The sequence below is a fragment of the Malus domestica genome, chromosome 01 (genome assembly GCF_042453785.1).
Source record: "Malus domestica chromosome 01, GDT2T_hap1".
NCBI lineage: Eukaryota > Viridiplantae > Streptophyta > Magnoliopsida > Rosales > Rosaceae > Malus > Malus domestica.
In genome coordinates, this window is record NC_091661.1 from 6254287 (window position 1) to 6281035 (window position 26749).

The 26749-nt window shown below is 39.5% G+C and overlaps 1 protein-coding gene across 2 annotated transcripts; it reads right to left on the minus strand.

Moving 5' to 3' along the window:
* Positions 1–1789: 1789 nt before the first annotated feature.
* LOC103453456 (uncharacterized) lies at positions 1790–26675 on the minus strand. Of its 2 annotated transcripts, XM_029100375.2 has the most exons (13): positions 25608–26675; positions 24864–24942; positions 24400–24456; positions 23676–23731; positions 22602–22830; positions 21763–21849; positions 21607–21681; positions 21370–21453; positions 5011–5075; positions 4745–4934; positions 4576–4664; positions 2620–2734; positions 1790–2049 (listed from the first exon to the last, which is right to left on the minus strand). In XM_029100375.2, exons 1-13 carry the CDS (start codon positions 26231–26233, stop codon positions 2014–2016), a joined length of 1788 nt encoding a protein of 595 aa, XP_028956208.1. In that variant the 5' UTR covers positions 26234–26675; the 3' UTR covers positions 1790–2013. The 2 variants fall into 2 exon arrangements, with proteins under 2 accessions (XP_028956208.1, XP_070678665.1); XM_070822564.1 differs by lacking the exons at positions 1790–2049; positions 2620–2734; positions 4576–4664; positions 4745–4934; positions 5011–5075 and adding an exon at positions 14980–15238.
* Between the last annotated feature and the right edge of the window lie 74 nt (positions 26676–26749).

Consider the following 26749-nt stretch of genomic DNA (forward strand, 5'->3'; position numbering starts at 1 on the left):
GTTTCATTGCTATCTTGTTGTTTTGAGCTTCTAGTTCATCGACTTTAGCTTGAAGAGCAACCCTATTTCCTTCCTTCTTTCGTTGCTTCGCACTACATGCAAGAGGGGTGTCATTCTGTGTGCTGTGGCTTCCTTCGCTCCCCATGTTGGAGAGGGATGCCTGGTCAAAAGAGAGTGTATGAACGGTGGAAACCAGCTTGACAAAGCTGAAGAGAGTGGGAATAAGTGTCGTTCCCACAGACGGCGCCAAATGTTGATGCACACAATCAGTGAGGACTTTGGTACAACAGAAAATGTTAAGTTTGTGACCTTCGCTAGATTGCTCCGGTCACTAGTGTGGATAAGTATATGAATGGATAGGGACAGGGAAGCAAACACAAGATGTACGTGGTTCACCCAGATTGGCTACGTCCACGGAGTAGAAGAGTTCTCATTAACAGAAATAATCTCTGAAATTGACCCACACATCAAGATGATCCCTAAAATTGAAAATCGATGAATGTAATCCTCAAAAATAGGTGTCGCAAATCATTATGATCCTTCCACCACAATTCTGTAAAAAAAAATAATTGTTATGTGATGATGTGAGTTTCATAATTAATAAAAAAAGTTGTCTAAATACGTTTTTGCGCAATGGAACTTTTTTTCTTATAGGATGGCCTACTTCGAAGAGAGATCCATTCCATAAATTCTCAAAGGCACAAGGCTTAACCAAGGCCTAAGAGGTGGGTTTGGAAATAGTTTTCAACCAACAATAGACATACCTCAATTATAACCTCATTATCTCAAGGCAAACCTCGTCGTTCTTTGAGTCATCAGACCATTAGGGAAGCCCCTGCCGAACAAGCTCTCCAAGATTAAGGTTGTGAGGATGTTGTTTGCCTAAATATTAACGGTGATGTCCTAGAAGTCGTTGTCAATTGGCCAAGTCGTCACCAAAGGTGATCTCGATCCAAGTTCAATTCAATGAAGGGTGTCGAAGTGTGTAAAGATGGGATGTATTGAGATTTTTTTTTTTTTGTAGAGAATAGACAACGAATGAGATAGAGGAATGTGGATTGGGATCGGAGGTGATTGCAGGACTAGGTTTTTGGATTAACATCGTTTTATTAATTATTAAGTTATTAAACCTATTTGTAATTTTTTTATTTAATTAGACTTGTGTGACCCATTTTTGTGTGCACATAATAGAAATTTTTACAGAATTATGACGGAATGAGTACATTGATTTTGAGCACTCAATTTTCAATTTCAGGGACCATTTTGATGTCACAAGTCAATTTCAAGAATCATTTTGATGTCGCGAATCAATTTTAGAGACCATTTGTGAGGAAAAAAATGACTTATAAGACCCGTTTATGTGCCATACCAACACCTAACAAAAATTTTAACAGAATTATAACGAAATGACCACATTGATTTGCAACACCTATATTCAGGGACTACATTGATTGATTTTCAATTTCAAGAACCATCTTAATGGTAAGGGTCAATTTCAGAGACCATTTGTGATAAAAGCCCTTAATAATACTCACTTTGTCAATTAGAAATCAGTGAAATTACAATTATACCCTTTAAATACATAACTAAAAGAAAATGTGAGGAAAAAAATGAGGATATTAAGGTAATTTCAAGCAAACAACTTTTTACTGTTTTTTTTTTTCTAAACCATGTCACCCTATCACTACCCTTTGAACTCACTCGCTGTTTCACCTTCTCTCTCCATTACTGCCAGTACTTATTTTTTCCTGTGCATAACTCCTACCAAAAAAAAAATTTAAAAACAATATTTGAGAAGAATAAAAATAAAATTATATTTCTCACACATCTAGCTTAGTATAAAAAAAACAGGGCACATTTTCCACATGTCGTGCATACCATATAATCATTACATGTGTATGATCAAAACTAGAAAGTTCGGTATCCTAAACAAAAACAAGTAACCATCCTTCAACTAAAAACACTCAATGCATGTCCGCAGAGACTTTTCCACTCCCGCATCTGAGCAGCGGTTTAAGCTCCAAACTTGGCCTCGTAAACTTGAGGTTGCTGCACAAGACACCGAAAGACGATGAGCAACAAGATTATTCATGAAAATGAACCAAAAGAAAAGGGTGCGGCAACGAGAAATCAACTCTACAGTTAACACAACCATGGAGTCCTAGACAACATCTACACTACTACATGCTCAGTTTTGATGAAGAAACAAAGTCGACTCAAACTTATTGTCAGAAAAGTTTCCACGTGCTATACCAAAAATGTCCAACAATAATACTTGACATCATAAATTATATGTGCACTCGTAAGTTCATAACAAGAAAACTAAGGCCTTCGTTTGGTGAGTAGAATTGGATTGGAATAGATAATTCTCCAATTTCAAGGCAAATTGAAGGTAGATTATTCATTTATAGGGGATTAGAAGAGGATTAGACATGAAGAAAACTCAATCCTAGTGGGTCATAATTTCTTCATTTCTCCCCATAACATGCCTTAACGTTTGAGAGTTATCCATTTCAATCCAATCCTATGCACCAAACGAGCCCTTGCATCTATTTTTTTAAGATCCACACAGGAATTAGCAAAAACATACTTGACAACAGAAAGTTAAAGACATGTTACCATGAACAGGGCTGAAATCAGCCTTCCTGCAAACCATCTCCAATGCATTGCACGTTGAGCTCCGGCTGCTGCTTCCACAGTTTCAAACCACAAATACACGAAACCAGCACTGTTTCTGTATCAAGCAAAGCAAATTAGGAGAAAAAAGACCAATTCAGTTTTGAAATTCACCTGCTTTCTCAAATATCAAACGCAACACACGTATGCAGAAACAAGTGGGAAAGAACTGCTTTTGTACTCTTTAGTATCTTTTCACATTATCAAACAAAATAAAATTGAAAATACAGAGGATTTTATAAAAAAATTAAATTATAAAAAAAAAAAAAAAAAAAAAAAACCCTTTGTTTCTTAACCAGGATTTGACAAAAATATTTCATCATTCAACGTGACATTATTTATTGGGGTGTGATATCCACACACCCTTTTTGTACATAGTCTTTATAGATTTGGAAAAAGTGTATGATAAGGTCCCAAAAGACATTCTTTGAAGGATTTTAGAGAAGAAAGGAGTACAAGTAGCATATATCCAAGCTATAAAGGATATGTATGATGAAGTAAGGACTGCCATAAGAACACATGAAGGACAAACTCAAAGCTTCCCCATAACTGTAGGGTTACATCAAGGCTCATCTTTAAGTCCTTACCTTTTTGCATAGGTAATGGATGAGTTAACGAGACATTCAAGATGATATTCCTTGGTGTATGCTTTTTGCAGACGATATAGTATTGATAGATGAAACTAGGAAGGAGTAAATGTGAAGCTTAACCATTGGAGAGAAGTGTTGGAATTTAAAGGTCTTTGCCTAAGTTGGTCAAAGATAGAGTATACGAAGTGCAAGTTCAGTGCAAACGAAGGCTCAAATGAGTTAGGGGTGAGGATTGGAGATCATGAAGTACCAAAGAGCGACCGATTTCGCTACCTAAGATCTATCTTGCAAAAGAACGAAGAGTTGGATGGAGACCTCAACCATAGAATACAAGCTGGATGGAAGAAGTGGAAGAGTGCATCCGACATGTTGTGTGACCGTCATATGCCATTGAAGATGGATGGCAATAAGGCCAACAATGCTTTATGGCTCAGAGTGTTGGACAGTGAAGCATCAACACGTACATAAAATTAGTGTAACAGATATGAGAATGCTTCGTTGAATGTGTGGACACACAAGAAAAGATAAGATTAGGGATGAGGATATCCGAGGTCAAATAGGAGTAGCCAAAATTGAAGGAAAGGTGAGAGAAAATCGGTTACAATGGTTTGGACATGTGAAACGAAGGCCTACTGCGATTACAGTACAGAAGTTCAGGGCCAAAGGGGTGAAGGAAGACCTAGGAAAATTTTGGAAGAAACTCTAAGAAAAGACTTAAAAGTACTTGGATATGTTCTGACGTGGCACAGAACCGAGCGCAATGATTTTCTAGGATTCATACAGCTAACCCCACTTAGTGAGAAAATGCTTTGTTGTTGTTAATCTTCTTCAATTCATTCGATCCAACGGCCAAAAATTAAGAAGGTGTGTGACCCCTATTTATTTTCTTGAACAATATTCAATGTAACAAAAATTATATTAGTTCTTAATGTTACAAGGGTTTTGAGAAATGAGAATAGAGGCATCTACTAAAAACTACATATTTTCAAATAGAGAAATCTACTGTTTTTTTTTCTCTATTTCATATGGTTTTGCAATGGGTTCCTTTCGATTTCGATGCCTCTATAATCAATCACAACCCAAGAAACTGAACACCCAACCCTTGTTGAATTGGGTTGGGGTGACTTAGTTTAATCTCCCCTTGGGAGTTCTATTTTCCAATTTCCTCCACCCTATAAGGTGAGACTGGTTAACACAAAAAGTGCCCACCCAGTATTTCATAAATATCAACGACATCTTGCAATAATATTACACAAACAAGACATTCATATTATAATTGCATACTTAGTATTCATATTTAAGCACTTACTTGTCCACATAAATATGCTTCACATGGCCATATTTCGAACATTCTTCTTCAACATCCTCTTTAATGTCTATATCAAAATCTGGCTCCCTCTGCAAACATAATACTGAATTTTAGGACTAAAAAGTATTTGGGGAGGCGAGTGAAAACAATTTTTGCAAAGAACACACACCTCAGTGGCTGGATCGAACATATTCTTCAGTAGTAGACATTCGCTGGGGTTACCAACAGGTTCATTGACTGCAACTGCTGGTGGAAGAATAGGAGCAGAGACTGCAGCTTGACCATTGATTGGCAATGCAACAGCTAGTTGATTAGGAGCTGCCCCATTCAGCGCATGAACTCCAAGAGAACCCACAATACTACCAAAAGAGAGACAATCAGACATAGGAAAACGACATAACTACCAGAAAGCAGTGAGGAAAAATGGTTGCACACCTTGTGGCAATACCAGTGCGATCCAGCTTCTGCATTAGCAGTGCTCTAGATTGGGCATTTAAAGACTGCAAAGAAAAGCACTTAACATTGGAGAGCAAGCCTCTTTCGTAGAAATTAGATTATTCAGTAATATCATACATATCAATAACAGGTCATATATTAAGGTTGGGTAGTGTTATCCACAAACCCATTTTCACTTCTCACACACCCAGTGGCGGATCCACAGTGGGGTCATTGGGGTCGCGCGACCCCTTGGAAGCCATGGAAGCAACCTTAGAGACCCCTTGGACTGGTGGTGCGACCCCTGGTGCGACCCCGTTCGCTGCACACCAACTGTTCGACGAAAGTTCGTTGGTCTGGGCAGGTTGGATGAAGAAGACGAAGGCGCTGTGGCGCCAGTTTGTTTTTAAAAAAAACCTGGGCAAAACGACGTCGTTTTGGCCCAGGTTAAAACAAAAAAAGAATGCCCAGCGTGTCCTGGGCAGGTCTGAACAAAAACAAAAATACCAAGCGTGTCCTTTCGACCTTATTTTGCACAGAGCCTTATTTTTGTGCCTTTGCTAGTGGAACCGAAAGGCTCTACTTTTTATTTTATTTTTTCATTGTTCTTTGCAGATGTAGAGCTGGAATGTAGGATTTTGAACAAGGATTTTGGAGTAGCTGGTCGCGCTATCCTACCAAGACCTGATGAAATGACGATATGCATGCCGTTTCTGTTAAAAAAAAATTTCGCGCTGCGCGCGCTATCCTTAATGACCCCCCAAACATTATTTCCTGGATCCGCCACTGCACACACCCCTTTCATTTTTCGGTCATCGGATCAAATAAATTGAAGAAGATCAATGGCTAAAAATTAACAAGGATATGTGGGAGGTAAAAATGGGTATGTGAATGACACTATCCATTAAGGTTTCTCTATCCTACGCCAATTCCACCTGTTTTGTTGTATTTCTCCAATAAAATATCCAGGAGGATGAAAAAAGTCTTCTCTTCCCGCTGGATGTATATACATGCATAGTACTAGATATCAATATACTATACATAGTATTATTGATATCTAATGCTTTGCGTAGTATTATTGATAACGAATACTATGCATGGTAACCCATCCCTGGATGAATATTACTGCTATCTATTCTATGCATGTACACATGCAAATATATAATACTACATGCATGGTATTAGATATCTATGCAGTCGAGTAATAAAAACATACAGGGGCTGACCTAAGCCCTAATATATAATATTACTGATATTTAATACTATGTGTTGATGCACAAAATCAGCGAGGACTTTGGTACAACAGAAGGTGTTAAGGTTGTGACCTTCGCTAGATTGCTCCGGTTATAGTGTGGATAAGTAAGTAAATGGATAGGGACAAGGAAGCAAACACAAGATATAGGTGGTTCACCCAGATTGGCTACGTCCATGGAGTAGAAGAGTTCTCATTAAATGTGAAAGGTTTACACAAGTACATAGGTTCAAGCTCTTCTTTAGTGAGTACTAGTGAATGATTTAGTATAACTGACATTAAGAAATATTGTGAGAGAATGATCTCTATTTATAGAAGAGAGTTTCTAGTTTCATTTTGACATTGACACGTGTCGTGTTGTGATTGACTTCTGATGTTGACACGTGTCACGCTATGATTGGCTTCTGATGTCGACACGTGTCGCGCTGTGATTGACCTTCTGGTTGGAGGGAAACTCTTCTGGATTCTTGACGGTATAACGTTGACCAGTGCTCAGTAGTTTCGGGATTGGTCAAATATAGTACAAACAGTCCTCCTCTAAGTTACCGAGTGAGGGAAGCTCCTCGGTTGGGGACTTGCAAGATCCAAGCCGTTGAGTAATCACAAAACTTCTAAGTACCGAAGTGGAGATGCACAAGGTAATGTATCAATTTGACTTGAAGCTTTCTTGTAATTTCAGGCTTGGTCAAGCGCGATACAAACCATGTAATAGGAGTCCCCCAAGTCACCGAGCTAGGAGATTTGACGAAAGGTTACAGACAAGGTAAGCAATCAGACTACTAGCAAGCAACCTGGATCGGAGGTTCGACTTCGGCTTCCAGTTGATTATTCTCCTTCTTGTGTCGTAAACAGCAACAAGGATAAGGAGAAGCAAATGAAGAAGAGATGATATGAGATATCTTTTCTTTTGAAGAAGTAACTTTTCACAGGCTTATTCTTGAACTAGGCTAGAGGGTTTTCTGGTTTCCTCCAGAGTATAAGACCAACTCAAGAATTTGAGGGTCAAAATAAGTCCATCAAATCTAGAATACGTTCGACATTGATGATATGAGATACTTTTGCTATTGACAAAGTAATGGATGTATCGGCACGTGTTCTGTTACTCTTGTCTCCACATGCTTCCTTGTATCCTTCTCACTTGCCCTATCTATTCCTCAGGCAGATGTGGTATCTTCTCTAGAAGCATAAGATGTTGAAGATGAGTACTCGAAAGCAATGTCAGATAAGTGATCAATCAAGGGGTTCTAGGCAATCAGTTCCTGATTGGAAGCTTGATTCCAAGTGCTGACTAATTGTTCTCTTTCTCCTTGTCTTGCAGGTAAGAACAAGGCCAAAGGAAAAGACAGGGAAAAAGCATGATATGGGATACTCTTGCTTTTAACCCTAATGATATGTGATACTCTTGCTCTTGTGTGGCTTGTTTGCAAAGGTATTATCGGGGGCAAAAGAAGCTGAGTATCTCGAGAGACTCTGCTGAGAGTGCTCTTTCGGATGTAAAGAAAAGTTGAGCATTTTTTTTTATTTGTAGGTTGCCTGGCTGTGGATGATAGAGGTCGACATATATAGGAGTCTCCCTAACAAGTAGTAGTGCTATTCCTTTACCCTTCTTGGTCATAGCAATGTAGTGGGAGCTGCAAACTTCACGTGTTTTAACTTTGTCAGAGCACTTTGAAAAAATGGTCTGTGGTATCTGGAAAGCTGATTTGCATGTGAAAATTGCAAATAAGCTTTATCCAAGGAAATCTAGCTCTCGAAGTTCGGAAAGCGTTGCCTCTTCGGTTTTCGAACAAGCAATCTTGTCGGGGATCTGGCTCTCGAGATTCAGAAAACGGTGTCATTTCGATTTTTGAGAAAGCAATCATGTTGGGAGTCTGACTCTTGAGATTCGAAAAGCAATGTCTCTTCGATTTTTGAGAAAGTAATCCTGTTGGAAGTCTGGCTCTCAAGATTCGGAGGGTGGTGCCTCTTCGATTTTTGAGCACGTAATTATGTTGGGAGTCTGACTCTCGAGATTCGGAGAGCGGTGCCTCTTCGATTTTTGAGCAAGCAATCTTGTTAGGAGTGTTTTCTCGAATGTGAGTAAAGGTTGGGCATTTTTGCCAGTCTGCCTTGCCACAGAGCACGGAGGTTGACATACATAGGAACTTTCTAGTTATCAAAAAGTGGTGTTGTTCCTTTACCTTTGTGGGTAATAGTAGGGTAGCTGGACCTTCAAAATTTATGTGTCTAAACATTGTCAAAGATCTTTTGCAAAGTTATCTGTGGTACCCGAGGAACTGATGTTGCGTGTGGAGAGTGGTGCCTATTCAAAATTCGAAGAGTGGTGCCTCTTCGATTTTTGAACTAACGACCCTGTTACCCTTTCTTTTATAAGGGCACCAATTGTGTGCAAGAAGTACATTCAGAGAGTTATTGTTTGTAGGAATTTTCCCCTTATTCTTGTACTTAAAAGATTTATTGCACCTCATTTCTCTTCATCATTTCTGAGAATGTCTGGCCTATCCAATCGTCGTTTTGACTTGAACTTTGGTGAAGAGGCAGCCATGCCTTCTCAAGACAACATATGGCGCCCATCCTTCTTATCCCATATTGGTCATCTTACCGTTAGGGACTCTATGATGAAGAATGATACGAACGCTGCGGTGGTGGCCAAGAACCTTCTCACTCCTAAAGATAACAGACTACTTTCCAAACGGTCTGATGAGTTGGTTGTTAAGGATTCTCTAGCTCTCAGTGTTCAGTGTGCAAGTTATGTGTCTAATATGGCCCAACGCCTATTTGCTCGAACCAGACAAATTGAATCATTGGCGGCTAAAGTGATAAGTCTCAAACAGAAGATCAGAAGGCTCAAGCATAAGAATAAACAGTTGCACAGGCTTGCACATGACTATGCTACAAACATGAAGAGGAAGCTTAACCAGCTGCAGGAGTCTGATGGTCAGAGTTTACTTGATCATCAGAGGTTAGTGGGTTTGTTCCAAAGGCATTTATTGTCTTCGTCTTTTGGGGCTGTACCGCGTAATGAAGCTTCAAATGATCAACCTTCGATGCCTCCTCTTTTTGGGGTTCTACCCAATACTGAGGCTCTGAATGATCACCCTCTGGTGCCTACTCTTTCTGGGACTCTGCCGATTGCTGAGACTTCTCAAGAGCAACCTTTGTGAATGCTCTCTCTTGTTTGTTTATTTTGATTCATATATATGTACATATTTGTAACTTATCGGAGATATCAATAAACAAGCTTTGCTTCATTTCAACGTATTGTGTTAAATACACCAAGGTCTTCTTCATTAAGTTCTTTGAATTTTTTCTTTTGTTAAAGCTTATATGTTGAAGGTTTGAGAGTGAAGCATGTATGTTGAGATAGTGCTTGCTTAATTTCCCGAGTAAGGAAAACTTTTCGGTTGGAGACTTGAAAAATTCAAGTCACTGAGTGGTCGTGAGACTTATGAGTATCAAGGTGCAGTAGCATATGGTAGGAGTCCCTCAAGTCTCCGGTCAAGGGAGTTGCCTAACGAGGCAATTCCTTTCTAAGTGGTAGCCCAAAACTCCTCCTTCATATATATTTGTTATGAAAGTTGTTAAGCCTAAAGAAGAGGAGGCCTAGACATTTTTTTTTTTTTGAATTTTTTTTTTTTCAAATTTTTGAATTTTCAAATTTTCAAATTTCCGATATATATATATTTTAAGCTTTATAGGTGAAGTTTTGTAGGTGAAGCTTTGAGGTTGAAGCTTTGTTGGACACCATGAATTGATTTTGTTTCACACTATCTTGATCAAGATCGTGTGAAGCTTTTGTAGGTGAAGCTTTTGTGTTGAAACTTTGTAAGTGAGGTTTTTGTGGGTGAAGCTTTTGTAGGTCAAGCTTTTGTGGGTGAATCTTTGGTAGGTCAAACTTTTGTAGGTCAAGCTTTTGTTGCTGAAGCTTTTGTGGGTCAAGCTTTTGTGGGTCAAGCTTTTGTTGCTGAAGCTTTTGTGGGTCAAGCTTTTGTAGGTCAAGCTTTTGTAGGTCAAGCTTTTGTGAGTCAAGCTTTTGTGGGCTAAGTTTTCGTAAGTGAAGCTTTTGTAGGTGAAGTTTTTGTGTTGAAGTTTTTGTAGGTGAAGCTTTGTAGGTGAAGATTTGAAGTTGAAGCTTTTGTTGGGTACCTTAAATTGATTTTGCTTAACACTGTCTTGATCAAGATAGTGTGAAGGTTTTGAGAATTTGTAGTTGTCCTTTATTGATGAAGCTTTTGTTGGTGAAACTTTTGTGGTGAAGCTTTGTTGGGTACCATGAATTGATTTTGGTTCACACTATCTTGATCAAGATGGTGTGAAGCTTTTCAGAATTTGTAGTTGTCCTCCATTGATGAAGATTTTGTGGTGAAACTTTGTTGAATTTCCCAATTTCCTTTTCTTTTTTTGGGAAAACTAGAAATTTGTTGAATTTCCCATTTTTTTTTTTTTTTTTGAAAAATTAGAAATTTGAAAATGTGAGAGAGACAACATATACAAAATTTGCTTCCACACTGTTGAGCAAGAGATTGTGATGCAAACCACACCTTGTAGTAGTCGAAGGTTTGGATGAACTATATAAATTGAATTTGCTTCAAACAGCCTTGATCAAGAGTGTGAAGCTTTCTACGAGTTGTAATTGCCCTTCATTGATGAAGCTTTTGTTGGCACCATAAATTAGTTTTGTTTCACACTGTCTTGATCAAGAGTAAAGCTTTTGAGAATTGTGGTTGAACTCCTTTGATAAGACTTTTGTTGTCACCATAAATTGGTTTTGCTTCACACTGTCTTGATCAAGAGTGTGAAGCTTTTGAGAATTGTGGTTGTCCTCCTTTGATGAAGTTCTTGTTGGCACCATAAATTGGTTCTGCTCCACACTGTCTTGATCAAGAGTGTGAAGCTTTTGAGAATTGTGAATGCCCTTCATTGATGAAGCTCTTGTTGGCACCATAAATTGGTTTTGCTTCACACTGTCTTGATCAAGAGTGCAGCTTTTGAGAATTGTGATTGAACTCCTTTGATGAAGCTCTTGTTGGCACCATAAATTGGTTTTACTTCACACTATCTTGATCAAGAGTGTGTGAAGCTTTCTATGAGTTGTAATGTTTGCATTGTTACAGAGGTAAAATGTCTGAAGCAGATGCAAGAGGGCTGAATAGCTTGATCTTCGTATGCCATGCATTGAAGTTGTTGGCTTGCAATATGACTTTGTTGGTGACTATAACTCTTGTTGGGCATAAATGCACCCCTAGTTGAGCTGTGAAGCTTGAGGGTTTTTTATTATTTGTGAATGCTAGGAGTTCACATGTACAAGTTGTACCAGCATGATCTCCGCAGACTCCTTCATGTATTTCCCGAATGACAGTTTCCGCCTCTGCGGATGTAAGGCATCTTGGGTATGGTAGGTTAAACCCCCGCTTGTAGAGTTGGTCATTAATAATCAAGTAACGGGTAGCCTTATATCGAATCTGCTTAGCTTGGACTGTCATTTGGAAGGGTGCCATGAGCAAGGAATCTATAAATCGGGGTAATCCAACTATCCCCATGTTGTAAGTTGCACACTTCCGCAGCCATGGTGCTTGGTGCTACCAACAATTTGACTTGAATTTTGCTTCCAATCTTGTCTTCCACCGCTGAGGCGAGGCGAGCCAAAGCATCTGCATGACTGTTTGCCGCTCGAGGAATTTGGGTAATCTGGTAGTGGAAGTGCTTAAGCAACAATTGTGTTTGTGCCAGATATGCTACCATGGAGCTATCATTAGCGTCAAAGTTGTTGGTGACCTGGTTACCCACCAATTAGGAGTCACTGAAGATATCAATCCGTTTAACCCCAAGGTGTTTGGCCAAACGTAAACCTGCTAGGAAGGCTTCATATTCGGCCTCATTGTTCGATGCCTTGAATTTGAAACGAAGAGCATACTCCATCGCCACTTTGTCAGGGGTCGTAAGGACTAGTCTTGCTCCACAACCATGTTGGTTGGACGAGCCATCAACATATAGACTCCATGCTAGGGCTGTTGATTCTATTTTCTGAGCTTCTGAAGGTAATGAAGCCACTTCTTTAGGCGTAGAAACAATGTCAACAGGATATGTGAAGTCGGCGATGAAGTCTGCCACTGCTTGGCCCTTTTCAACTGGCTTTGGTTGGTAGGAGACTTTCCTTAGTCGGATTCTTCTTAACAAGGACAACATTTACTACCCACGTTGGATAATTGACTTCGCGGACGAAACCTATGCCTTTGAGTTTTTCAACTTCTGCCTTCATTGCCTCATACCATTCAACGTCATAAGATCTTCGCTTCTGTCTCACTGGCTTGGTCTTGGGGTCAATACTTAAGCGATGACAGATGATAACAGGAGAGATGTCTGGCATGTCCTCATATGACCAGGCGAAGACCTCAATGTTTTCTTGCAAAAAAAAGATCAATGTCAACCGAATAGATGGTGACAAGATGGTGCCAATCTTCACCATGCAATTCGGATAATCTTGTAAGATAGAGACCTTTTCCCACTCTTCAGCGGGTTATGCTTGCTGGGTGAAAGAGTTATCTTAAGGATCGTCGGGTTGACTGTTGCCACCATGAAGATCCAAGTTGGCTTCGTCTGGGCTGGTCTTTATGACTTGGTCATGTATAGAAAGGGTTTCCTTGGGCACAGGCAGGTGCTGTTACTTGACCGAAGTGTTGTAACATGATCGTGCACTAAGTTGTTCTCCTCTGATGTAACCATTGTCATAGGGAGTTGGAAATTTCATCAACATATGTGTGGATACCATGGCCTTGAGATCATTAATACCTATGCGTTTGAAGATGACATTGTATGCCGTTAGGCAATCAACCATCAAGAAGTTAGTGGTAATGGTAGCTGTGTAAGGGTCTGTACCAATGGTGAAAGGTAAGTGTATGCTCCCTAAAGGTTGCACGATATCACTGAAGAAGCTTATCAGAGGGGAAATCGAGCGAATGTTCAGCTACAGTAAGTGCCCTGAAAGCTTCAGCAAACATGATATTAATCGAAGCCCCCGTTTCTACCAGGATTCGTCGTACTTCAAAGTTGGCAATGTGAGCTTCCACGATCAGTGGGTCGTTGTGAGGGTAGATGATACCTCTTTCTTCCTCAGGGTAGAAACATATTGGATCTTAGTTAGGCTTTTGATACTTACCTCCCCTGATGTCTTCCACGTGAAACACTTGGTGGCCAGACCTTAAAACTCGTTCACTATTTTTCATAGCCATGTTGGAAGATTTAGATATAGGTGTGCCACCACTTATGAAATATATCACATTCACCTGGCGTTGGTTACAGTTACCCCTTGGAAGGTGAAAGAGGAATTGATCAATTTTTCCTTCATGTGCCAAAGCTTCAATATGATCAAAAAGGGTGATACACTTCTTGCTGTCATGGCCGCTATGCTCGTGGTAGCAGAAAAACGTGCCTGTGTTCTTCGTGGGCTTGTAATCCAGGTGCCTCGGCTTTGGCTTTGGTATCAATTGTGCTATGCTGGGGTAAATGGCCACGCATGTGGCGTTTAAAGGTGTGTATGCCTCATACCTTAGGGTAGGGACTGTCCTGACACGTGCTTGACCCACTGTGTTGACTGTCTGGGGTCAGGGATTATTATAGCGATACCCTTGGTTATCGCGGTAGTGTCCCTTACTCATTTTACTAAAATGAGATTGGTGAGGATGGAAATCTTACCTTTTGCCTTGAGATTGATATGTCTGTTGACTTGGCAAAGTATTAAGTAAGGCAGGGGGAGGCACCGCTGCCGTTTGGAAGGTCAAGGTCTTCTCATTTTGTTGGATCTGGCTTCCACTCCCTACTTATTGATAAGGGGTGGCTATGGGGGGTTTCCCTTGATATGTCCTTGCCTCGACAGAGGCATGGTTGAAAGCTTGTGCCATCACCTCAGAGTAAGTCTTCTAAGTGTTTGCATTCATCATGTACTTGAAGAAACAATCACATAAGCCTGCCATGAAGGCCTTGAAGGCGGTCTTGTCATCTGCCTCAGCGCAGCAAGAGTACTCATGGCTGAAACGACCGGCATACTCTCGTAGTGACTTGTCTGGCTTCTGACGAATAGTATACAAGTCATCTGCAGAATGCAAGCGATCGGTCTGGAAGATGTGTTGAGAGACAAACAGTTTCCTCAGTTCCTCAAATGAGTCTACTGTCTCAGGTGGAAGACGACAATACCAGTTTAGAGCTCCGCCAAAGAGGGTGGAGGGGAAGAGAAGACATCGCTCTTCTTCAGTGTGCATCCAATATGCCATGATGGACTCAAAGAGGTTAAGGTGTTCAATTGGATCTTCCTTTCCAGTATAGAGTCGTAAACTAAGCTTTTGTTTGTCTTTGCTTGAAGGGGGGTGTCGAGGATCCTCCTTGTGAGAGGGCCAGGCCTGGGTTGGTTCCAGTCAGGTATCTCGACTTGACGTTCGGCCTTCAACTTGTTTACTTCCTCAAGGAGCAGTAGGACAAGGGGATCCTGAGTGGAGTCATGTACAACTGGGATTTTCTTTCGTAAGTCTACATCGCCTCTTGGAAGTAAGAAAGTTTGAGCAAGGGCGTGTGATTTTTCCTTAGACTTGCCGTACTGACTTTTAGGGCGAGTCTGTCGGAATACCTCAAAGTCTCCTGTACCTTCATGTTCCTCTGGGACCTGTCGTTCCTTCCCTAGATTGGCAGCTAGCCTGGGTCGTGGGAGGGGACCGAGTATTTCAGAAACCCTTGAGTCATTGATCTTCGAGCATATGTGGAGGGGATTCTCTCGACGTTGCTTTAGGAAGTCTCGGCAGTCACGATAAACGGCTTTCGATCCTTCCAACCCTTCTGTAAGAAGGTGTCTTCCTGCACTTCTCCTGCTTCGGGTCGAAGCAGCTGGGTTGAGAGAAGTCTCACGTTGATCAATGTTTTGATGTTTAGCTCGCTCCTCGTCAGGGATACCCATGTCGAAGGAAGGTGACCCTCCGTGTTGGGGGGCACCTATAGAAAGAGAAAACTTCCTCTGTAAGATTTACAATTGTATTGAATGAATAATTCAGTTACATAGATGTGAATATATATAGGCTTAGCTACTTTAGGCTAGTTACAATAATACCCTCAACTACCTTAACTAATTACAAGTACTAATAAAACTAACTACACTTAACTTTAACAAACTGTTTTTCACTAACTATATCATTCTCCCTAATACACCCCCTCAAGCTCAAGGAGGAATCAGAGAGGATTCCAATTGGAAGCTTGGAACACAGAGAAGAAAATCGACTTTTAGACAAAGACTTGGTGTGAAGATTAACCAATTGGTCTTCACTGCAAACATAGTGAACTTTGATGAGATTTGTTAGGACTAGCTCCTGGATGTAATGATAATCAAGCTTAACATGCTTGGTTCGAGCATGAAAAATAGGATTAGAAGCTAAAGAGATAGCCGAGAGATTATCACACCAAAGTGTAGGCAATTAAGGTAGAGGAAAATAAAGTTCCATAAGGATTTTGCACACCCAAGTAATTTCTGCAACAGTATGGGCTAAAGACCGATATTCAGCTTCGGTAGAAGAACGAGCAACAGTGCTTTGTTTCTTAGCACTCCAACTAATGAGATTAGGGCCAAGAAAAACACAATATCCACTAGTAGATCGCCTATCAAAAGGACAGCCTGCCCAATCAGCATCAGAGTATGCTGAAAGTGTGATAGGACCCTTAGTGAACCATAAACCAAGAGAAATAGAACCTTTGAGAAATCTGAGGACACGTTTTGCTGCTTGAAGATGTTGTTCTTGTGGAGCATGCATAAATTGACAAATTTGATTGACAGCAAAAGCAAGATCCGGTCGAGTCCAAGTAAGATATTGTAACCCACCAACTATAGAACGATATTCAATAGGATTGGATAATAGAGGCCCACTGTGATCCAGTTTCTGAGAACCAAGAGGAGTGCAACAAGGTTTCGCACCTTCCATGTTTGTTTTCTTAAGAAGATCAAGGAGGTACTTGGTCTAATGCAAGAAGAGACCTTCGTTAGATCGGTGTACTTCCAACCCCAAGAAATAGTGTAAAGGACCAAGATCTTTAACTGGAAATTGAGTGCTAAGTTGCTGGATAAACTGTTGACAGAGCTGAGAGTTAGGCCTAGTGACTAAAATGTCATCGACATAGACAAGGACAATAACCAAGTGAGGACCATTGAGAACAAATAACGAAGCATCCAATTGTGATTGATGAAAACCAAGTGTACGAAGAGCTTGGAACAATTTATCAAACCAAGCTCGAGGAGTTTGTTTAAGACCATATAAGGATTTCTGCAGCTTGCAAACAAAACTGGGAGAGTTAGGATCAACAAAACCAGGGGGTTGTTGCATATAAACATCCTCTTTTAGATCGCCATGAAGAAAGGCATTGCTGATGTCTAATTGGTTCAAAAACCAATTTTGTTGAACAACAAGTGTAAGAAGAATCCTAATGGTAACCGGTTTAGCAACAGGACTAAAAGTTTCCTGAAAATCCACTCCTTGTTGATGAAAGCCCTTGGCCACTAGATGGGCTTTGTGTCTATCAATGGTGCCGTCAGGATTTTTCTTGATCCGGAAAACCCATTTACAACCAACAACATTCTGAGAAGGATGAGATGGAACAAGAGACCAAGTGCCAGTGGTTATTAAAGCATTATACTCAGCTTGCATTGCAGCTCTCCAATGAGCATGTTTTGATGCTTGCAAATACGTACTAGGAACAAAGTCAATATCAACAGGAAGTGGATGTTTGGTGGCTGCATAAGCTCGAGTCTTGAAGATTCCAGCTTTAGATCTTGTAATCAGAGGATGTGTATTTGCAGAAATAGGTAGATGACTTGGCTGAAAAGGCAAGAGAGAGGAGTCTAAGATAGAGACAGAACTGGAACAACTTGGAGAAGTATCCACTGATGACTTGAAGAATGCTGAGTTGTAATAGAAGTAGGAGCAAAGGAACACAGTGGTGCTAAAGAAGTACTTGCATTAGGAGAACTTGATAAGTGTTTGTGGAAATGAAGATCCAAAAATGATGAAGAGGTGGAAGATGAACTTGAAATCTGCAATGACTGAAATGGATAAGAGTGTTCATCAAAAACAACATGTCTTGATATGTAGATGCGATTTGTAATGGGATCAAGGCACCTATAGCCTTTATGTTGAAGACTATATCCCAAAAACACACAACTTTTACTCTTAGCATCCAATTTACTGTGAATGTACGATTTAAGCCTCAGATAACATTGACATCCAAAGACTTTCAATTTTGAGTAATCTGGAGGATGGTTGAAGAAAGGTTCCCACGGTGACTTTGTTAATCCAGAAATAGGAAGTCTATTAATGAGATATAGAGCAGTGGAGAATGCTTCAACCCAAAAAATATGAGGAACATGAGAAGCAAAAAGTAATGTTCTAGCTGTCTCAACAAGATGTCTATGTTTCCTCTCTGCACAGCCATTTTGTTCAGGGGTATGAGGACAACTAAACTGATGTAATATGCCATGTTCACGAAGAAATGAAGCAAGAGAGTTAGTAGTGAATTCACCCCCCTGAATCGGAACGCAGAATCTTGATTTTATTGCCATTGAAGTTTTCTCACGTCGAATCCTTATGAAAATGTTGTTGTTGAAGTTTTCTACATAGTTTTTGAAAGTAACAAAAGTAGAAAATACATCGGACTTGGACTTCAATGGGAAAAACCAACTATATTTGCTAAAGTTGTCAACAAGTAGCAAGTAATATTTGAAACCACTATTAGATGTGATAGAAGCATGTCCCCATATGTCATAATGTAGAAGTTGAAGACTTTGAGTTGTTGATGAAGAAGCCACTCCAAAAGGAAGCTTGTGGTTCTTAGCAAGTGCACAATCTGAGCAGAAAAAATCAACAGTTTGCTTGCCTTGCAAAGCAAGATTATTGGTAGATAAGACCCTTCGGAAAATTGAGGAGGAAGGATGTCCTAAGCGCTTGTGCCATACTGTGATAGGTGCTTTGATGCTAAGAAAAGCTGAAGGTGGAGAAGAGTTGATAGAACCTTGTAAAGGATATAAACCATCTTTAACAGGTCCTTGCAAAAGTGTCTTCCCTGAAATGCGATCCTTAACAATGGATCCATAAGGGTCAAGAGTCAATGAACAGTTGTTATCCTTAAGAAATTGATAAGCAGATAAGAGATTATGTTTCATGAAGGGAACATGTAAAACATTGCTCAGCTTAAAAGAGGAATGAGAAGTGTGCAGAGATGATGAACCAGTATTTTGAATAGATAAGCCTTTACCATCTCCAATATACACTTTGTCCTCTCCAGTGTAAGGAGTAGGAGAAGAGATATTGGCTACATCATTAGTAATGTGAGAGGTTGCGCCAGAATCAATTAACCACGGCTGAGAGGATTTGGCAGAATGATGCACACACATAGCAGCAAGTTTAGCCGGAGGAATGCGACCACAAATGTCCGGATTCATACGATCAAAGCAGTCAAAGGCCTCATGACTAGTGGAACCACAGATCTGACAGGGAACTTTGAAAGTAGAACTTTGATAATTGCGAGAGCCTTGATAAGTCCGATTGCCACGATTGTTGAAGAAATTACCACGATTATTATGGAAGTTGCGATTGCTGCGATTGGAGGAGAAATTACCTCGAGATGGCTTGCCCCAACTTGAGTTGAACCGAGAAGCAGATTGAAGAGGTTGGTTCTGAGCAGCAAATGCAGATGGAGTAGGCAGTAGAGGAGGCTGAGATTGCACAGAGAAAGCTTGAAACGGCTCAATTGCAGAGGATGAAGAAACAGTCTTGCGACGAGCCATAGACAACTCTTTGGTGAGTAAGAGGCCATGTAGTTCATCAAGAGAGGTAGAAGATAATCGGAGCATGATGGAATCAATAAAGGATTCGAATTCATCAGGCAATCCATGTGGATGGCAGCAATTAGGTCACGATCAGAGACTGAAGCACCATCAGCTTGCAAGGAATCAGCAATTTCCTTGATTTGTTGAAGATATTCAGAGATGGGACTCAGAACCTTTTTGAATTGATTGAAGCCTCGATCACAATTGGTGAACATGAGCCTTCGAAATTCCACCAAAACGTTGTTCTAATTTCAACCAGAGCTCACGAGAAGAGGAAACCCCAACTGTGAAAGGAATGATCTTTTCGGATAAAGTAGAATTAAGCCAGATCAAGAGATTTTGATCTTTTTCATACCAATCCTCGAAGGCAGGGTTCAGCGATCGATCGGGCAAGTATGGCGAAGGACAGATCTCAATGCCATCAATAATCCCAAGGAGTTTGTATCGCCGGAAAATTGGAGCAAACAGAGCGCGCCATGGCAGATAATTGGACCTTTTCAGCTTGATCGGCACCATACTACCGATGTTGTGAATCGTAAGAGAGGTATACGAATTCAGACGACTGGGATTAGAAGAGGAATTAGGGTTTTGGTTCGAAGGAGAGATGATCGGAGAAGACGACCCAGTCGGTGGCGATGTAGATTGAGCAGCCATTTCTTGCAGCGATCAAGATTCAAGAAAGATCAAAGACAGATCAAAGAATCAGAGAGAAGGTGAGAAATCGATCAGAAATCGATCGAGTTGACGAACGGAAGCGAAGGTCGATGCTGTGAAGCAGAATGGCAAGATACCATATAGAAAGAGAAAACTTCCTATGTAAGATTTACAATGGTATTGAATGAATAATTCAGTTACACAGATGTGAATATATATAGGCTTAGCTACTTTAGGCTAGTTACAATAATACCCTCAACTACCTTAACTAATTACAAGTACTAATAAAACTAACTACACTTAGCTTTAACAAACTGTTTTTCACTAACTATATCATTCTCCCTAATAACACCTAGATGATGGTTGATATCCACAGGGGCAACGAGCTCGCATGTTTGAGTACGCCTAGTTTCGTGGAGCGTCTCAAAGAGCTTCTCATACTGCTCCTAGAGGACCTCATTCTTCATTGCTATCTTGTTGTTCTGAGCTTCTAACTCATCGACTTTAGCTTGAAGAGCAACCCTTTTTCCTTCCTTCTTTCGTTGCTTCGTACTAGGTGCAAAAGGGGTGTCATTCTGTGTGTTGTGGCTTCCTTCGCTCCTCATGTTGGAGAGGGATGCCTGGTCAAAAGAGAGTGTACGAATGGTGGAAACCAACTTGACAAAGCTAAAGAGAGTGGGAATAAGTGTCGTTCCCACAGACGGCGTCAAATGTTGATGCACAAAATCAGCGAGGACTTTAATACAACAGAAAGTGTTAAGGTTATGACCTTCGCTAGATTGCTCCGGTCATAATGTGGATAAGTAAGTAAACGGATAAAGACAGGGAAACAAACACAAGATGTACGTGGTTCACCCGATTGGCTATGTCCACGAAGTGGAGGAGTTCTCATTAATTGTGAAGGGTTTACACAAGTACATAGGTTCAAGCTCTCCTTTAGTGAGTACTAGTGAATGATTTAGTACAAATGACATTAGGAAATATTATGAGAAAATAATCTCTATTTATAGAAGAGAGTTTCTAGTTTCATTCTGACATTGACATGTGTCGTGTTGTGATTGGCTTCTGATGTTGACACGTGTCGCGCTGTGATTGGCCTCCTGGTTTGAGGGAGACTCTTCTGGGTTCTTGACGGTATAACGTTGACCGGTGCTCAGTAGTTTCGGAATTGGTCAAGTATGGTACAAACACTATGCATGTATACATGCAAATATATAATACTAATGCATAGTGTTAGATATCTATACAGTCGAGTAATAAAGACATTCAGGACCTGACCTAAACCTTAATACACACACACATGCATAGTATTAGATATCAAAAATAACCTTTTTTCTTGAGTGTTTTTTAAGATTAAATACAAATACTCTTATGAGGAGTGCACAATTAGATTTTTGGAGTGCCAATAGTAGTCCCCTTTATAAATACTCTTTATCAAAATATTTCAGTCAAAACTTCCATCATTTAGTCTAAACATTGATATTTTATTAATATTCACACTCATTTGACATTTAATTTTTTTTCCTTTACATTAAAATCTAGTGCTTTAAGTATTCGTGAACTTACTAATAGTCATCAACATAATGAAAATGTTGAAACTCACCAAACCACCCCCATCATCATCATCAAAGTCTGCAGATTTTGCTCCAGCATCTTGAGATCCAACATGATCTGTAACAGATGAAACCTACACACAAAGTGTCCAATAAGTGTTCACCACGACTCCTCACAAAAATAACTACAAAAGTTCCATAGCTGCTGACAAGCAGCCACCATAATAAACTAGAAATTTTAACATTCAACTTCCCATCAAAACTATTACAAAAAAATACAAGCCTACCTTGATAGTTCGACCAGCAATCTCCAACTTTCCATTCAAACTTTGAGCAGCCCTTGCATGTTCTAGATGAGCAAACTATAAACATAATGAACAAATAAATAAGCACCAACAAAATGTAACAATCTTCTAAACTTAAAATGAGAAGTAGACACTGACTTGAACAAAGCCAAAACCCTTGCACTGTCCTGTCTCAAGATCAAGGGGAAGTTGCACAAGCTCCACTGGTCCAAACGGTTCAAAAATCTGAGCATTCAACATAGAAATATATGGTTATAAACGAACTCAAAATATATGACAGAGTTGAAATTCGGGAATACTACTATTTCCAACTGCTGTCTAGTCCTACTTTATAGCATGGTCTCCATGACCCTGAGAACAGCATAAAATGTGATCCTTCAGTGAATCAGTACTCTTATCTATGATTCTACTCATGGTGTCTATAATAAATCCTAAGGAATGACAGTTCATCATAATCTTGCACTCCCTTTCTTTCTTTTTATGTGTTTGCTGTTGTGAAAGTATACATTTCACATGAACACATATGTAGCCATCCAGTAGCTTACATATAGATAATATACGGCAGCTTACATGTATAGCCATGCCCAAGAACACACCCAGGCTAGCCTCAAGGCTAGTTTTTTAAAACATCAGTGAGTGTGTGCACATTTAATCTATATATGTATATATATACACATAAGGAAGAAGTGAAAAGGTGAAACTTTCATAATCCCATAAAAAAAGGCCCTTGGTTATTAAATTGCTAAGGGGCCACATAATTATATAGGAGGGTAAACTTCGAATAAAAATTTAGATTAAAATAGTAAAATATATATAAGACTATAAATATACAAATATATACTAGGAAGTTACACCTCCCTCCTTTTCATTTGAAGTAGACTTCATTTCCTTATCTGTTACATACAAATATTTACTCTGGAAAAACTTCATACACATATATTTAGAACATTAAACCTAGATGAACTGAGCATAAATACCTCTCTAAGGTGAGTCTCAGTCATGTTAAAATGCAAGTTCCCCACATACAGTTTCCTATCAACCGCACCATATGGCCCTACAACACCTGCAGCCCCACTCGTTGTGTTGGACTGAACAAGATTCTTTTCAGCCTCCGAAGGTTTCACCATTACAGGTTGCCCCAGAAGTAGTTGGCCAGAAAAAGCTATAGCCATTGGCACAGACATTGCATCATAGAACTCAATATACCTGCAGTATCACCGGGCCTTTATAGTAAGTTTGATGGAATATACATGACCATAAGTATTCTAGTCAAAACTTACAAAGCATATATCAAAGAGATGTAGGGAAACAAAAACTAGGCAGAAAGCTCAAGCTGAATTTCTTTTGATGAATCTGATGACTCATATAAAAGAAAATGTTAGCTCATCACAATAAAATAAAGAAAATAACAAATATTTCATTAAAAATTGATCGATTAATGAATACTATAGAAAAAGGCAGAATGGGGGGAAATTTGAAGCAAGTCTTCTTCTAGTTCACTAGGAGCTACAAGTTTGATAATGAAAATCCCAATCACAAAAACTTAACAGTAAACTTACATGTACATACATACATTATACATACATATTGCCTTAACTAGGACTCAAAGATCATAGAGATGTCAATAGACTTAGAGCTTATGAAACACTGGAACAAAGGGAAATGGAGATAAACTTCTCCACCGACCCTACCCTGAGATATTTTTGCATAAAAAATAATCTACTATCATAAATAATATCACCAAATGGGAGGACCATTAGATGAAATTTTTCCAAAAGGTGCACCGGGATTCAGAATGGCCCTTGTAACACAAAACATGAAGACGAAGAAAACAGGAAAGGATGTAAAATAGGTTTATGTCATCTACCTTGAGTACGCAGCATGAATTGATTAAACATGAGTGCAAGGTATTCCCACCATCCCTCATCATTATCGCATTGCTAGTCTATTAAAGAATACAGTTAAACTTGATTCTAAAAGGATGATATACTATCATTTATCTTACAAAGAACACACGTGTCTATGATACAGTTTCATTTAAATGCACATACCCAACTCCTTTTGACCGTCTAGAATTCCTGTCCATGATCAGGCGTACATCCCTCACCTGACAGTGAAAGAAAAACAATTAGACAAGTTGAGATCACTTAGAAATTTATGTACTTGAAAGAAAATTGGCTTATACAGAGGTTTTTGATATTGACACAGCATGATAAAACACCTAGTTTGGGGTGTTCATAAGATGCCCACATAGTTCATTTGTACATTTTCACTCACCCCTCATATACAGAATGTTGAGAGAATATAAAGTCATTATATTACTCGTAACTGAAGGCAGAGGAGCATGTACTGCAACAGGAAGCAAATGAATCTCAATAACATGCATTTGAAGAGCATCTCATGCAACAAGATTGAAATTATTCTCAGATATGTAGGAGTAACCAGAATCATAATGCAAGGTGTCACAAAATGAGAATTAAAGGTACAAAACCTTGTTATATGAAGTTTTCCCTTATTCTTATGAGTCTTAATACTTACATTTAAAATGAAGGGCATTGTAGTAATTTTATTTCAAACTGACTTACGGATACTGACTTTTCTAATTTTTTTTCTAACCAAAAAAAAAAAAAACTTTTCTTTTATGTAATAGTTAACTCACACATGTATAGCATGTACATGCTGCTATTATTATATAAAATAACCTTTATAAAGAGAATTAGAAGAAAAAACATCTAAAATGTAAAAGAAAGAAAGAATGAATGAAGTTAAGCCAACCTTGCCCGCTTTTGAGAACAATTCATAAACATCTCGTTCAGTTGCCTTCAGTGGCATCTGTCATCACCAGATTATTAACCAACCAAAAAATAGTGAGATATATTGCAAAATGAAATTCATAAGGTTCCACAACTTAGGAAATTAGGTTTCCCATGTCAACAATCTTTCGACATGTGCGAATTAAAATTTTAAAACCAAACAAAAATTAAATTGATTTTAAATTTCTAAACAGTTAAAACCACCTCTCATTTGTCTCATATTGTTGTGTATTTTTTACCAGCTCATTTTCTGACTATTTCCCTGTGGATATGAACCATTTCAGCATGTACTAAACATAATTTTCCAATCTTAATCATATTATCAAAGCTGTAAGTTCTAAGAAACCTTACAGAAGGAATTAGGCTAAGAATTCATTGCAAATATAAATAAAATTTCTGAAGAGCCAAAAACAGCAAGCCAGATACCTGGTAAGCAAAAACAGTTCTCTGATCCCTTTCTGGATCAGCTTCCGGCTCCACCGCTTCCTTTTTGTCCTTAAACCTCCTGCCATTTAAATGTCATTTGACACGGTTAAACAATTTTAAACTGTATTAGAATTAACCATTTTCAAATTGAATGTTTAAAGACTGCCTCTCATAAGCCAGGCAAATCCATATAACAAAAACATTTTGAGACATTTGGTATCAACTTTCAGTGACATTGTTCGACATAAAATAACAATGAAAGAAAAAATTATCCTATACATCATCGTATTGCCAATTGCAATTTTCGACGTATTAGCAAAAATCTTGACAATTAACTGAGATACACAATATCTGGTGTATTATTGAGATTTTATACTCTCCAAATTACAAAATTCAACATTTTCACCAAAACAGAACAGTTGAGTTCACATCAAGTAATAATCAACAGTGAAAGAAGAAAAGGGTACAATGCGGATCTATAAGAGATATTACAAAAACCAAGCACAAAAACAGATGATAAAAATTTTAAAACAAAAATAATAATCAGACATTATAGGAACAAAGCATGATATGTAGTTCCCACAAAACAATTTACATTACCACATAAAATTCAGATGCAAGCACCAGCATCGACGATGAAGAGAAAACTAGTAGAAATACCAGAAGCTAATAAATGTATGAAACTAGCAAAACCAAACGAACATAAATTAAGTAAATTGAAGAATAAACGCATTGTTTTATTACCTGCTCTCCCTCAACTCAAGCTCTCGATCTCTTTCTCTAATTTCCCTCTCCCTATCGCGTTCAGAGCGGCTCCTACTTCTGCGAGATCGCTCTCTCTCTTCTCGGTCACTACTCCTGCGAGGCCTCTCTTTCTCTTCGCGGTCGGACCGACTCACACTCCTCCGAGACCTCTCATTCTCCTCTTTCTCTCTTCTCTCTCTGTCCTCCCTCTCTCTCCTATCTCTCCTCTCTCTTTCCCTCTCCTTATCCCTCTCCCTCCGCTCTTTTTCTCTCTCCTTGTCCTTCTCCTTCTCCTTGACCCTGTCCTTCTCTCTGCTACTCCTCTCTCTGTCTCTCTCCCTCTCGCGATCACGATCACGATCGTGGTCCTTATCCCCTTCACTGTCCCGGTCTCTCTCCCTCCCACTTCGATGGTGCCGATCCTTCTCGCGCCCGTTCTCGTGCTCCGCCTTTGACCTCTTACTGCTCTTCCTTTCGTCCTCCTCGCCGCCCAACGAAACGTCGTCGTCAACATCTCTCTTCCTGTAGCTCTTCTCGGTCCCTTTCTTGCTCGTTTTCTGCTTGGACTCGCGGTCGTCGTTCTCCTGCACAGTCTTCTCCAGATAATCGTACTCGTCGAAGTCCATCGCTAGATTCAGAATTGCTCGTCAATCTTCTCCGAGCTAGGGTTCGTCGAAACCCCCTAGGTTTAGCAGAAGAGGAAGAAATCAATATTGTGAAATTTTGTATTTCTAGGGTTTTGGAAAGGAATTGATTGGTCGCCGCGGGTTCTCTATAATCTGGAATATCAGAAGCTCGATCCTTGTTGCATATTTTTGCTAAAAAGGCCCAAGGGAGAGAAACTCCTTCCTTCTCTTTCTTTTTTTTTTTCAATCGAACTAAATTTCATTAAAAAATAAAACTAGTACAAGGTGTAAGAACAACTCAAAATGGGAATCCAGAATAACCAACCAAAAACCCAACTTCATAAAGAAAATTACAATGAAATGGGCCCAAAGTGTGCAGTCTAACGCAACTAACAACCAGAAAAGTCTAGACATGAAAATGTAAAGCAGTCACCTCCACCAAAACAACATCATCGCCATTGCTGATCTGTCACCATCACCTGAAAGAAGGGTCGAAGAACCAAGTGGATGAACGAA